This window comes from Diorhabda carinulata, chromosome 3 (genome assembly GCF_026250575.1).
Source record: "Diorhabda carinulata isolate Delta chromosome 3, icDioCari1.1, whole genome shotgun sequence".
Taxonomy (NCBI): domain Eukaryota; kingdom Metazoa; phylum Arthropoda; class Insecta; order Coleoptera; family Chrysomelidae; genus Diorhabda; species Diorhabda carinulata.
This window is the reverse complement of record NC_079462.1, coordinates 23,327,879-23,343,646: the sequence shown is the minus strand read 5'-3', so window position 1 is coordinate 23,343,646 and position 15,768 is coordinate 23,327,879. Positions and strand designations below refer to the sequence as shown.

The window sequence follows — 15,768 nt, the reverse complement described above, 5'->3', positions numbered from 1 at the left end:
TTAATAAGACTTTTTCCCAACTGATTACAATAAATTTTTTAAAACAAATAATTTGTCGATTTCACAATTTTGTGCTTTAAGTAGGAATGCTGTTTCCATTGAAATTTAAAATATTTAACAGGATCATAAGAGAAAAAACCAAAAAAATTGAAAAAAAAACGACTCGCCATTAGATATAGAAACGAAATTTTAGACATTAAATACCAGTTTTAGAAACATTTTGATGATAAAAATCTAAATAAAACTTCAAATAATAAATTATTGTGATAATCCACATCCACAATAAAAGTACCCAAATTTACAAACTTATAAAACTACCCAATAAAGTTGGCAACTCTCCTCAATTATTTAAATAACTAATAAAAGGCACATAAGTTCGAATTGAATACATATAATAATTAACAAAACAATTAGTAGTACTGTAGTAGTTTTTCACAAACTAAATGTTCGTAATTGTGTATAAAAACGAGTTTATCCATAAATTATCCCTCTAATGCTATTTTTATAAACAAAACATTTAAATCTCAAATTATTTAAATATAATATTAAATTACAGTGTATAATTGTTAATGAGATTTGATGATTAACGTTTCAAAGGTACCTACCGCCGTACCCTACAATACAATTTATACTTAACTGCAAGAAATATGTAAAAATATAACGTCTAAGAAATACATTGAGAATCAATTCTCAAAGAACGTTATCGATAACTAATTTTAAAGCTTTATATTCTAAGTAAAAGTTGTTATCACAAAAACCGTTATTGTATTGATGCTTCAGTTACATAAATATATAGGTTCAAAACATTTGGTGCACAACTGTACTTATGGGTGAATTATTTTAGAAATATGTACGAACGAACACTAACAAGTGTGAGTTATAAATAATATAAAAAATTTTGTGAGAAGCCTAACAAATTTCTTTTCAAATATGAAGAAAATCTTTCCAAAAAATCAAGGCGTGGGCCTTACAAACAAAATGGTTGATACCTAACTCTAAATTGAGTTCAATTTCTTGGTTCCAAACAATAAAAAACTGTTGATATGAAAAAATGTGAATCTAACTACAATTCGATTTGGCGGCAAAAAAGAAAAATTTCAAAGTTAATTTCTAAAAACGTAAAAAATGAACAAAGGCGTCATAACGAGCTACGTCATCAATAAAACTAATCTTAATTATATGAGAACTATTCCCTAAAACGTCCCCAATTACTTAAATCCACCTATTTTATCAAAAATTCGAGTAAATTTTGCATCCTATACCCTATACAATGCACGTATAATATGCCATAAGCTTAGTACAGCATAGGGAAATACACAGTGCAAATGGAGTCCAATACGTTTGTATAGCTTGCCATATGAACGAGTCTATATATTTAACAATTTATTTTAGACACTCCACTATGAGCAAATACAACCAAATTGTTCACAAAAATCAGAAATAAAATAAAGTATCATTTAAAAAATCCTCAAAGTTCCAAAACGAAGCAAACAAGAGAAAATTAAATCAGAACTACGCCTCCATAAGAACCAATGCTTTGCTTATGGCAGCCATTTGCTATACAAGTTATATGTATATCAATAGGATTTCACGAGTGTAGTTTCAGTAAAAAGTAAGAATCAGTCAAACTTAACAATACTATTAGTTGATTACAAATTGAAATATCTATAAATAAATAAAATATGAAATTGTGACAAGTTCTACAATAAAAATAAAAAATAATTCTTACCTTTCAAGCTTTCGAACAACTAATACACGGCTTCGTATTTCGTATTAGAACCCCACGCCACTTGTGAGGTGGACAGAGAGCACTGTTTACAATGTCTTGCTATTGGCTCCTTTTGAAAAGAGCGCTCGAAAGTAACCAATTACAATAACTAAATGACACTTGATTGGCGTTTCGTTAGGATTCTTTTCTGGGACCAATTAAATTCCTACTTGCACAATAAAAGCACCCGTTTTGTTCTGTAGCCGTTCTAAAAGGCGGGAAAATACCTAACCAGCGTATTCTGGCCAATTTCTATATAATGTAATTTATTGTTATAATATTATACAGAATTTAGTGATTAGCATTATTCTTTTATTGTTGTTGTTTATCTATATCTAAATAGGTACCAATTAAAAGAAATGTTTGATGCACATTTTATTTGTTCAAAGGGGTAATTATTTTCTAAACTAAAATAGAACTTTTCGAGTGCTTTTATTATATAAACCATTAGACAATTGTGATCACTAAGTGATCGTAACAATCGATTGTTGAATAACAATTAGTTTTTATTACTTATTCTAGATGATTTTAATCGTAACTTAATACATATTAACTTGATCTATAATTAAACCATGCTATCCTTCATTTCGTCAATTCAAAGTGTCATTTCTCTCTGTAATATAATTAAGTTTACATTTGTTTAATTACACAACAAAGATCTCAAAAAAAATACCGTATTCGCTTTTTATTCACAATATTCAAGATAAATATGTATGTGACCAGCCATACCGACCGGTATATGAAGTTGTCAAAATAGTTTTTCCAATTTTAGTTACTCTCCGGGTTTATTATGATTTAGTATAAATTGTCACTCAAAAGAGTTCGCTGCTGTAGCCGGTAACAGTCAAGTTGGAATTGTTGCACATTTTTAATAAATATTAAATCATATGTTGTAAATAAACTTCAGGTTTTTGTAAGTCTCGAAATGTCTAAACTTAAAATTTTTTAACGCGTCTATCAAACCTCTTTCAAAAAAGGTTTTTCTTTAACAATTATTACACTTAACAGAAAAACATTAAAAGACCATGCTGATGTTCAAGGTGCTTTTAATAGATTTTTTATTTTAGCTGCCAATATACTTCATAAGAATGGCTGGACCCGATGTGGCAGCATTAGCTGCAGATTTAGCTCGTGCTGTGGAGCTTACAATGAGTACTGGGGCTTCACAACATGACAGATTGAGGGCTTACCAAGCATGTGAAAGCTTTAAAGAAACTTCGCCTCTGTGTGCTGAAGCAGGTCTTTATTTAGCTGCGGGCACCCAACACTCACCTATTTCTAGACACTTTGGCCTACAACTTATGGAGCACACAGTTAAATACCGTTGGACACAAATATCTCAACAGGAGAAAATTTTTATTAAGGTATATATAATAAAAGTAAATTCTAATAGTGTGTTTTAAAATGGTATTAATTCACTGATATAAATTTAAAAAATTAAGGAAAATGCAATGAAGCTGCTTTCTGCTGGTGGTATAAGTGAAGAGTCTCATATGAAAGATGCTCTAAGCCGGGTTGTTGTTGAAATGGTTAAGAGAGAATGGCCCCAACAATGGCCCGGTTTGTTAGCAGAATTATCAGATGCATGTGCTTGTGGAGAAACACAAACTGAATTAGTTTTACTTGTCTTTCTACGACTTGTTGAGGATGTTGCATTATTACAGGTAATTAGACATTGATACAATAACAAAATATTTTTTTTCATTAAAATAATTTACTTCTAGACATTAGAATCGAATCAGCGACGAAAGGATATTTATCATGCTCTCACAGCCAATATGGCAGTAATTTTTGACTTTTTTCTTCGATTGATTGAGCTTCATGTAAACCAGTTTAGACTTCACAGTGACTCTAATGCTACAAAAGCAAATGCTCATGGGAGAGTTGTCCAAGTAGTTTTATTAACACTTGCTGGTTTTGTAGAATGGGTTTCTATGAATCACATTATGGCACAAAATGGTAGATTGTTACACTTACTTTGTCTTTTATTAAATGACACTGCATTCCAATATTCTGCAGCAGAATGCTTATCCCAGGTAAGACAAACAACAGTATTTTTTTATTTTATACCAGTTTAAAAATGTTAATTGTAAATGTTTTGCAAACAAAGTAGAAAAAAGAATTGCTTGTTTTAGTTAAGGTTTTTATTTTTTAACTTGTATCAAGCAGGCACAAGTGTGGTACTTTAACACAATCCAATCCTCTTGGTGTTGTTTTATAGAAACTTATTATTTGTGCTAGATTTTCTGGTAATAAATCTAATCTAATAAATGTACAATTAAAATCTTATCTTCTTACAAGTCTACTTAAATTTTTTGATATGATATAAGGCTCAGATATTGTTTATAGTAGATCTAAAAATCTGGTAGTATGAAGACAGCTAAATCAGTTTAATTTTGCAGAAGAATTTCTTGACAATGAATTGCCTAAGAATTAATTTTGTTACTTCAATCGAATACTCAGTTAATGCTTTAAGATAGCAAATATTTCCAATTACAATCATATCAAATAAGTCAATATGGGAAAAACCAACCATTGTTTGTTTTTAGAAGAAAATCCTAAAATTTCCTTATGCTGGCTTGAATTTTTAATTTTGCAATTAATATGTTGTTCTTTTGTTTTGATATAATAATCAGCTACACAACCGGCAAAACAAGTACATGTTTTTCGAAAAACAGACACCAAAATTAAAATTTGCTAGCTTCAAATTTGTTTTCAATATTTTATGGGTCATTTATAATTTTGTATTAATTCTTTGAATCCCGAAAATAAAGTTTTTTCAGTAAGTTTGAGCAATTAATTACCAACAAACTTTCATTTAAGTGTTATTTGATATTAACATATTTGCAAAAATTTTTCTATCTTGATGTAAATAAAATTCCAAGGAATTGGATTAAGCATCAAAACTAATATTAGTTACTAATTAACAATAAATTCTTCCACAGAAAGATCTATTTGATATGAATTTATTTTATAATAAGGACACATAAAAAATATCTCCAATAAATTTTAGCATATTGATTGTAATTGCTACATGTTGGTTTTTTTCTACTAAATCCTGCTTTTTTAAATCTTATAATCTACATAACTCAAGTAAAAAAATTAGGATTTACTAACCTAGCTGTTTATTTTTTAATTTTTTTTGTGGAATTGAAAAACTAAATGATTTAATAAATAATAAAGCTTATTAATGTTTATCTCGAATGACCAAATAAAAATGAAGAAATTATATGACTTATATCTCTTTCCTCCAGAATTATTACCTACTACACTACACTCTGAATTGAACACTCATTGATTTTGATTTTACATCAGATATCATTTTGGCTCTTTTGCTAGAAAAACTTTTGTCTTTACATCATGGATGATTAAAAATTGGAGAAAAAACTATAAAAGAATTGATATTGTTTCACAGAAACTCATATTGCAGAATAAAATTGCTGTCACTTGTATAATTTCTATGCAAAGGTCTCAATAGCAATATTTTCATAATAATTTCCATAAATGATTGTCGATGTTCTTGATTGAATAACAAAAAGTGATGAAGTCAAAATTAATAGATTCTATAATAAAAAGTAGGGAGTTTTCACAAATAGTGAGGATATTTACCAAAAAATTCCTTCTAAGAAGACTGTTTCAGTATACTGGATAAAAATATTCTACACTTTGCATTATGTAGCAAAATAGTTTGTAAACAATATTTGAATCAAAACCATTCTATTCAATTAATTTAATGTGCAGATAAGTCATTTAGGGGTGAAAAGACCTTGTTATTTCTGAAATTAAGATTTATAAAGATTATTTTACACAATCAATATATCTAAAGAAATATTTCACGATGATTTATAAGTCATTTAGAGGTGAAAAGCCCTTGTTATTTGGAATATTATTTTATATAAATGTTATAATCAGTATATCTAATGTATTTTGTTATTATTTTCTTTTAATCATCATGATTTTGGTTTGCAATAAACACAAAATAAGTGATTCTCTCTTTAAATTGGTGCAGTCATTTTGTTATTATAAGTATTGAGGATTAATTCTAGTTCTGTCGAACTAATGCTAATTTTGATCAGCAGAATGAAATCGCAAACAATTTTTTAGCAGTAACAGCCGTTAGAAATAAATTTATTTTCCAAAGTTTTTTTTAGGCACATTTATTCAAAATTATGTGACAGTTGATCGAAATTAACTGATCTAGTTTTTTGAGATATTTGGAACTTTGTGTAAAAACTTAAATTACAAAACTTTGTTCTATTCTATTTATAGAGGTATTGCAAAATATGATGATACTTTCTTCCAGGTTGTAAATCGCAAAGGTAAAACCGACGAAAGAAAACCCATATTGATATTATTTAACAATGAACCAATGCAATGTTTATTAACGGCTGCTAAAAATTCAGGCACTCTTGGAGATGAACAACATTATTTATTTAAAAAGAAACTAATCCAGGTAAATTTGCCAATTATATATTAAATATCAATTCTGGTCATCCATGACCATCCACTTATGTAATTTTATTATTAAATTTCAGGTTCTGGGTGGTTTAACAACACAAATATGTAGTTTGTGGGGAAAAGAAGGCCTAACTCGACCATCAAATTTCTCAATGTTTCTAGAAGCTATTTTAGCCTACAGTAGCCATCCAAGTCTAACTATAGCTCATTCTGCAAACCCATTATGGAACAGTATGTTGAAAAACGATAATGTTTCTAGAGATCCCATTTTCTTGTCTTACATTCCACAGTGGGTGCAATGTACAGCACCTAAAATAATCAAATTTAATTACCCCATTGGAAAAAGTCCAACCAGGGACGAATTAGGAGAGAATTCTTTGTATGCAAAATTAGATTTTGATAGTGAGGAAGAATTTTCTTCTTATTTTTATAGATCTAGGGCAGATCTGTTGGATTCTTTTAGGTGAGTTTTTAAAAAATGTTGAAAATTAAATTTCATTCACTATTAAATTAAAAGTTTTCTTGTGTTGTTAAAAATTAAACTATAAAAATTTTGTTGGATATCTGCTGGAATTAATTGGAAACCCATAAGTCATTTTTGGAGTTTTCAGAATAATTTTTGTCAATTTTAAAAGAAAAACGATTATAGGATTTATATGCTCAAAAATTGAAGACTGCAGCAAACTTGACTTTTAAATGTATTTTTCTTTCTCCATAAGATTTTTTTTCCACTTATAGAAATTTCTAAAATTGTTTTTTTTTTGTTAAATCTTTACTAGAGACCACTGTTTTGTTACTTTTAGGCAAGCAACTGTGGTAGCTCCCCTAGTAACATTCAATTATGTAGAACAATGGTTAATAAAATGTTTACAAGTTCCCAACTTGACTTCTGGTTTATCATTTTCGGATCCCATGTATCAGGAATGGGAAGCATTATCTAATTTCCTGGAAAGCGTTTTAAGCAGAGTTCTACAGGCTAATGGAAGACCACCAATACCTTCTGGTCTAAGATTATTACAACTGTGTCTATCGTATCAACCTGCAGATCCTTTAATACTATCAACATTACTTACTTGTATTTCTGCATTGTTTGTATTCCTTAGTATGTCTACCGGACAAATGGCACCAACAGGTCAGTGTTTTCTTAACAGTGTGCTTTGGATCTGCTGTGAAATTTTGCTATTGATATTATAGAAATAAATGTAGTAATGGTAGTCTATAACCAGTTCTAGTTTAGTATAAATTTGAAGGGAAAAAGTGAGTGAGAAAAATAATTTTTCAAAAAAATTTGATCCTACTTTTTCCCCTATGTCTAATTCTTAGTTCAATCTATGATAACAATTAATGGTTTAAATTTTGACATTACCATCCTAGTATATATTAAAATATGATTGTTTCACTAGCCCTGACTCTCACAGGCAAATGGATTGCAGTGTTGAATCGAATCGAGTATTATTTCTAAATATTGATTTGAAATATCTTGACATAATTATAAATTACAATTATTTTTAAATAACAAATTAAAATTCTTTTAGCAAATTCAGTAGCAGCTTCTGGTGCGGCATTACTACCACAAGTTCTCGAAAAGATATTCTCAACTCTAGTCTATACTCCTGAAGGACAGTCGATCAACAACAGATCACGAGCTGTAAAAAACGTTCGACGACATGCTGCATCTCTGATGGTAAAAATTGGTCACAAATATCCGTTGTTACTCTTGCCAGTTTTTGATCAAATACGTGCTACTGTAGAAACGTTATGTAGACCCGAAGGCCCAGCTCAGTTAAGTAGTTTGGAAAAGGTGACGTTGCAAGAGGCGTTGCTTTTAATTTCAAATCATTTCGGGGACTATGACAGACAGAGTACGTTCGTGGGAGAGGTTTTGAGAGAAGCAAACGCTCAGTTTTTGGATACAGTAAATTTGGGTAAATATTTTGATACAACTAAATTATTTGACATAATCAGATTAAATTTTAAAGTATTATGGTTATAATAAACTGAGTTAATTAATTTTTCATTGCATTATAATCAAAAATTATCTCAGGTGCACTTAGAAACGCAGCAAATTTCATATCATTCGTCGGTTTGGACAAACCTCCCGTACCAACCAATAGCGAAGATCCTTGTGGCCAAAATCGCAGCAACATCAATTTTTGTATAAATCTATTTCTTGGTGCCGTAAAACGTTGTGCTTGGCCTGATGACCCAGAAAGAGCTACAAGAGGAGGTTTTGTAGTATCTTTAACGGAATCCGGTAATCCTGTTTGTCGGAATCCCGCCGCGCCTCATATCGTACCACTATTGCCACATATACTCTCTCTAATTAAGATTTTTAACGAATTATTTACCTCTGAAGCTCAGTGTTTGATTCACGACAGTTATAAAGGTATGTAAAAGTCACAAGGTTTTTATTAAATATTTTTATATCAACAATATGTTCATTGTAGCTTCAAAATTATACTTTGTATGTAACTTTTTTATTTGATAGCTAACGTAATTTTTATAGTTCATTACAGCGCATAAATAATATGCATAACTTGTTAATAATCAGTTTCTGCATTAATTTTTTTTTGTATTTATTGTCCTCAGGATGTTTAGCAATGCAAGAGACTGAAAAATTGAACCTATTGGGTTTGATGGGTCACATAACTGTAAATGAAGCTGGAGAATCCCAAGTAGTTCAAAGTCCTTTAGAAAGGATGCAACGATTCTTGACTGGATTACATGAAAGTTGTTTCCACATGATAGGATCTTTAGGTCCTTCTCTAGGAAGGGATTTATATAATATACCAGATCTAGGACCAGCTGTGGTCAGTAGTGTATTATCATATATGCAAGTGAGTAATAATTATTATTGCTGTGATATTTTATAACTTTTTTGTTTTTTTTTTTAGTACATACCAGATCATCGAGTTCGACCAATCATTAGGGTTTATTTGAAACCGTTTATTTTTTCTTGTCCAGCGCCTTACTATGAAGCTGTAGTCTTACCGATTATGGCTCATCTTTCTCCTATAGGTAATAAAATAATTTATATATATATATATATATATATATATATATATATATATATATATATATATATATATATATATATATATATATATATATATATATATATATAATTACAATTCATTTGATGTCTTAAAAATACACTGCTTAATGTAGTTAGAAATATTGTAGCCTAACTGAACCTGGAGACTTAGTCCCAGAAAGTGGTACTCGTGTTTGTTAAGAAACCAAAAAGGAATGCAAAAGCTGAGAACTGAATAATTATTGTGATTCTCGAATATACTATTAATTGCTGAAAACAATAGAAAAGTTTCAGCAATGATATGTAAGAAGAGAACAAAGATTGTATTAACTGTGTAGTCCAAGAAACACAACAAATACAAAACAGCTGTATAGTAAAAATAAGTTTAGACTTAGATATATATGTTACTGATAAAATTAGAAAACTTATGAAGGTCAGTTTGTTTACGGCTCTAAACTGTGGTTTGGTATTGGTTGTGATATTGTCGTGACCCAGTAATGCTTTTTTTTCTGTCTTAATCTAGCAGCAGTTGTAAGAAGACATATCACCACAAATATATATTAAAATTACTTTATTATTGTCGCCCCTTGTAGGCAATTAAAGAGATATAGTGAGGGAAATATATTTTACTACTTTAAATAGAATTGAACTGAGTGGGGAGTTGACTCATTAATTTCTTTTTTATATCGGAAGTAGCTATGTAACAGAAAAGATTACTGTGTCACAATAATTAGATTGTAGATTGTTTGTGGAGTCGATTTGGCCTTAACACCTATACCTAGAATATATTTTGTACATGGTGGCTATTTTTCTGGGGTTTTTGTGTCCCACTTCCCAAGGTGGTAGTTCTACTCCTTCAAGGTACTTAAGCCTTTAAATGAAAAAGGCAAGACAATCGCAGAGTATATGCTTTGCCATAGCCATATCTATCGTCCTAAAGAGATCTTTGACGGGGTAGTTATTTGTCAGAAGACCGACCACCACTTTGATGTCGTTTCTGGTCATCAAGAGAAGTTCTTCATACTTCTTAGCTGATATGGTTATGAATCTTTTGGATGTTTTTTGGGGCTGAAGTATTTCTCTATCCGGTTCTAGGTATGGAGTCATTGGCCCTTTGTTGACAAGGCTTCCTGGTGGCCTGGTAGCCACATTAGCGATACTTTATCTCTGTTACCTAGTGCTTTTAGAGTTGTAATACCAAGACAAATCATCCTTTATATTTTGTTCAGTTTTCCTGAGCTGTTGTTTGTTTAGTTTTCAAACACCAAACAAGCATTCTGCATGTGATAATGGATTTGATGACTGTTTGGTATACCCAGTATACCATCATAGGCTTGCCAACAAGCTTGCGACACAATAATTATTTAAGGACGATTGGCATGTTTTAATATGATTTTATGCCATTGATCTCTTGGTATTCATTTTAACTTTTTTAGTATTATCGAGATTACACACTAAATGGCAACAAGTTATCGAATTTCGTAACCGCGAAGCACAGGAAGACAATCAAGATACACAGGAGGTATTGGAAGATATTCTCACTCGTGTATTAACGAGGGAGTATTTGGATCTGTTAAAAGTGGCTCTTGTCGGTGGGAGCGTGACGCCTGAATCGAATTCGGAAACCATGGAGACGGAAGAACACAGTATAGATTCGCCAACTCCACCGCATACTCGATCAAATATCACAAATGAGGTTATTTCTGATTTAGGGTTGATGTTGCTACGTAGCGAGAAAACCTGTCATTCTATAGTGTTAGCGGTATTGGGTGCATTAGCTTGGATCGATAGTCAAGCTTCATTGAAAGCTACTCTTTTAACAGGTAAATTTTTTTATCAACTTTGGTTTACATGTAAATTTAATTAAATTATAAGTTCAAATATGAAACGAACAATCTGCAGTACAAGAAATCTTTGGTTTGTAATCCAATGCTAATAGAAGTTAAATTCAAAATAGCACATTTATTGTTCCCTTTAAATTATATTCTACATCCCAAATAAAAAAAATTTCAAGTCAAAAAACAAGCATTTGAAAATTTGTGATAATACATTTTTACCAAGGTTGTGCTAATAAGTAACTTGGTATTTTTTTGTGATCCAAAATTAAAATATATTATTTGTATAGAATAACGATTTGATTACTTTTTTAAAAACCAAAAAATAATTTTTATACATATAATACAATTTTTAAACATTAATTTTCATTATTACCAATACTTGAATGAAGGTTAACTAAAGTAGCCGCAAATAATTGAAACATTAAGTATATTTAAAAATATGTATTACAAAATAATTACTAAAAACTTATTGGCCAGTTGACACATTGAGCGATACCACATAACAATTTTATTTTACGAATTGAACAGGTCACTATGATTACCTTTAGACCTGCCTGGCACTCAGCTTTGAGATTTTTAACTCTTTCATACCATTTTTTTCTGTTTTTTGCCTTATTTTGCCAGTCCCTTGCTGTTCTTAAATCTCTTCTAATTTCCTCCAACCATTTTTTTCCTTGGTCTTCCTCTTCTTTTTTCCCACCTTCTTCACTTTTTAGCACTCGTCTTACCCATCTATTTTCCTTAACCATCTGCTATATGTGTTTTAATTATATGTTTTATACTTGGTTGTTTATACAATTCCAACAATTGTCTGTTTGTTCTTCTGTTCGTTAATTCCACCTTAAATCTTTCTGAGCATTTTACTTTCTCATATTTCTAGTTTATTTTGCTCTGTTTTGTTCATTTTACAGGTTTTACATGCGTATGTCTGGTGGTTATTGTTTGGTACATTCTTATTTTAGCTGCTCGTCAAACATCTTTTTGATTCCTGCTGCTTTACTGCCTTTTGTCATTTTTTTCCATTTTTCCCTTTTCTATTCTTTAGATATGCCATGAATAACATGTCCGCATATGCTAGACATTCTTAGATCTTAGTATGATGTCTTGAACTAAGTTGAAGAGTGTTAAGGATTATGGATCCCCTGTCTCAGGCCTTTACCCTATCTTGAATTTGTTAGAAATACTGCTCTCCAAAGATACTTTGCTCTCGGTTTTTTTGTATAGTCATATCCACTAGTCTCCTCAATTTATCTGGTTTAGTTTTTCTAATGCCACATACATTTTTTTCTCTTGATGGTGCCATAGCCAGTCTGTAATCGATGAATAGAATATACAGTTTAGAATTTTGTTCGTAATTATTTTCATATTTGGACTATTGTCGCTTTGCTGCTTCAAAGTCTCTTTGGTACTATTATACATTTTAGTTATTTGGAATTACTTTTGAGCATTTACATTATCTTAGTAACATGTAGTAAATACACAAACCATATAATAATTAGAAACTTTATATTGAATAATTAAAGAGTTTTGTAAAAATGTTTGTGGACATTTGGTATTGAATGGTCAAAAAGATATTTTAATTTTTTTTATTTCCATTAATTGGTGGCTTGGAATTATACGCTTCTTTCAGTTCTATTTGCAAAAAAAAAAATGGAGCTGCAGATTCAGAACCTTTTGTTGCTTAATGTTGACATGTATGTGCGCGTTTTTTCCGCTTTTACCAATTTTATCTGAGCTTTCCTTTTCAATTTTTTTTTAAATATTGCTATATCTGCGATTAATTGCTTGACCTCCAAAAAATTTGTATGTGTTAGTTCTTAGACAGTAAAATGTTTTTTTGTTTTCTTGAGATTCATATTATATTGATAAATTGATCAGGGTGTATATCGGACCTCATCTTAATGTTTTCTTGAACTAAAACCAAACATAATGGATAAACTATGAAAAAAAATTAATCTAAGCAGTAAACCAACCTCTTTCTTAATTGTGGAATGTGAACGGTTTCCTTATTTTGGGTATTACCCGCTCTAAAATAATTCTATTGAATATTTTTTATCTTGATTATTTGAACATTTACATCAGAAGGGTAATATGAAGTAATAAGATAAAATTACCATGAATGTATATTTTCTTTATTAAATAAAACTATTATGATATCAAAGTTTAACAAAATAATAATTTCTCTTATAAGAAATAATTAAGAAGCATTTTAAGTTTTTATACTATCGTATTATAGTATCTACTAGTACTTTACCTATTTTTATTCTGAGCTCCACAATTATCTATTTCCATGTTTTCGCTGTTAATAGTATTCCACTTTTCCTTTAAATATTTGGAAAGTTGTGTAACTCACCTTTTCAAATAACAACTCAATTTTTTCTTAATGCCAGTATATTGTACGCCAAAAAATAAAATTAGAAAAACTAAAATTTCAATTTTTTACTGATATCTGAATTATCAATAGGCTTTTCTGGAAGAATCGTATATGACTTTTCAAAATAAAATCACCATTAATTTCTTTATACCTGTAGACTTAGCTCAGCTAATCGGTATAACCCTGTATCTAAATATAGATAAGTTATAGACATTGAAAATTTATCAATTATGTAAAATACGATAATCTTTTCTTATATTTATATCAATTTTGTATGCAGGTGCAATAGTAAGACAATTATCCTCCGACAAGACCCTGAATGGTGAAGTAGCAGCTCATATTATGGCAGCTGTTTTAAATGCTCTTACTCTTCATGGACAACATGAAGCAAACCAAGGTTCTTTATTAACCTTAGGGGCTCAAATTTATGAAATGTTGAGGCCAACATTTCTCGAAGTGTTTGCTGTGATGCAACAAATACCTGGAGTAAATCCAGTGGATTTACAAAAATTAGACGAACGGATCTCCGGAAGTACAAGCAAGGGAAATAAAGTCGAAAAAGTTAAAAAGGATCTATTTAAAAAAATTACGGGAAATGTAAGTTTATAACATAAAAATTATGTAGCTAAATGCTGTTGGTACTATTTTGTGAGTTTAGTAATTCTTCGGATGTAAAAAAATCCATTTAAGTATTTTCAGGAACATAATGATCCTATGAGTCCTGTATAATATCAAAATAATATTCTTCTGTTATTCTACTGCTTCATAATCAAATGGTGTTCCCAAAATTTTCAATTTCAGTTTCTATTCTTAGGTTTAATTCCTTATTTTTCACCAAATCGGTTTCGTAAAATTTTATTATAAAATCAAGCACATAATGCTTTATTATAATTTTGATTTTTTCCATTAAAAGGAAATAATGCCTTTCACGCGCACTTTTTAACCTCTTTGTATATTACAATTGACAATATTTATATATTTTCATTTTCATTTATCGCCGGAGTCGTTGCAACTAATTTTTATGATGTTTTGCAGTTAATAGGTCGAAGTATGGGTCAGTTGTTCAAAAAAGAAGTAAAAATTCACGATTTGCCACGACTAGTAGTACAGAAAAAATCTGAACAAGAAGATGTTATTACAAATTTAAGGAACGTTTTCAGCTAGTGAATTGTATAGTATATTATTGAAAATAAGGTAAATTATGGTGAAATTGTACAACATCCCTTGTTGTTCAATTCAAATTGACTGGTAAAACTTATATATTGTTTATTGGCTCTTTTGCTATTGTCTCATTTTGTATATACTTCGTTAGTTTATTTTTATTTAATTCTTTTTTTTGTTAATTAGTAAAATAAAGAATCAATGTATTCTTCTGGAATCTATATTTAATGTTAGTTTCATTTTATTAGAAGGAATGTTTAATGGAAACATTTAGAAACTAAATATTTTATACCTAATTCAGATATTTTTTACAAATGTAATGGTTTCTATTGGACAGTCTTTATCGCAATAATTCAACCTATCCCTAAAAACATCTTCCTACATACGTTAAGCATAAACCTATTTCTTCATTAAATCATTATTGTTGAAAATCCCTGCTATTGATCTATTTAGACGGGTGAACATATTATGATCAGAGCCGTCTTTCAAGATCCGAAGGTCCTAGACCTAACATAAAGTGGGGCCCTATTTTAAAAAAAAGGTTCTCGGTATACAAGATTACATAATCTTTTGAAAGAAACAAATAAATGTGTGCCTCATTAAGTTTCACGTTAAAAAGAAATTTATGTATCGAAACAATTTTTTTTTATACATTATTACATTACATTCTATATATTTTATAAAGATTCATCCCATAAATGATTTTTTCTTCTATTATTTGGTCCTTAAGGGGCCCCCAGGCCTATGCATAATAACAGCTGTAATAAATCAAAATCATAACAATTTGATTTTTACCAATTTGTTACAATAAATCGAGTATTTATATGCAACAATTTCTTGTCCACTCTTCATTTTCGAGTGTATTGTACTTTGTTAAACTATAGAGTAAGTAGGCCTGTGTCGTGAAAATTCGGGTAAAAATGAGCCACCGGTGATTGATGGAGAAAATATATAAAGTGTTCCAGTGTCCTGTTTGTTAAAATAGATTGATATATATCTGCATGCATCTCAGATTTACATGTTGATTGTTTTCACAGCAGTATTTATTTTCATAGTATTACTTGCTTTTACCGATTCACAAGAAAGGTAAACTCTGATCATCCAATAAACTTAGTGAAAACTCTTAAAAAGGAAG

At 29.9% G+C, this 15,768-nt stretch overlaps 1 protein-coding gene across 3 annotated transcripts; it reads left to right on the top strand.

Annotated features, from left to right (window-relative positions):
- Positions 1-2,515: 2,515 nt before the first annotated feature.
- Positions 2,516-14,850, top strand: LOC130891334 (exportin-5). 3 transcript variants are annotated; one of them, XM_057795985.1, is made up of 15 exons: positions 2,525-2,681; positions 2,836-3,132; positions 3,211-3,432; positions 3,493-3,804; positions 6,072-6,221; positions 6,304-6,689; positions 7,030-7,358; positions 7,762-8,151; positions 8,271-8,612; positions 8,816-9,063; positions 9,121-9,244; positions 10,697-10,906; positions 10,973-11,083; positions 13,753-14,069; positions 14,508-14,850. In XM_057795985.1, exons 2-15 carry the CDS (start codon positions 2,857-2,859, stop codon positions 14,634-14,636), a joined length of 3,546 nt encoding a protein of 1,181 aa, XP_057651968.1. In that variant the 5' UTR covers positions 2,525-2,681; positions 2,836-2,856; the 3' UTR covers positions 14,637-14,850. The 3 variants fall into 3 exon arrangements, with proteins under 3 accessions (XP_057651967.1, XP_057651966.1, XP_057651968.1); XM_057795983.1 differs by having other exon boundaries at positions 2,524-2,681; positions 10,697-11,083; XM_057795984.1 differs by having other exon boundaries at positions 2,516-3,132; positions 10,697-11,083.
- The last annotated feature ends 918 nt before the right edge of the window (positions 14,851-15,768 follow it).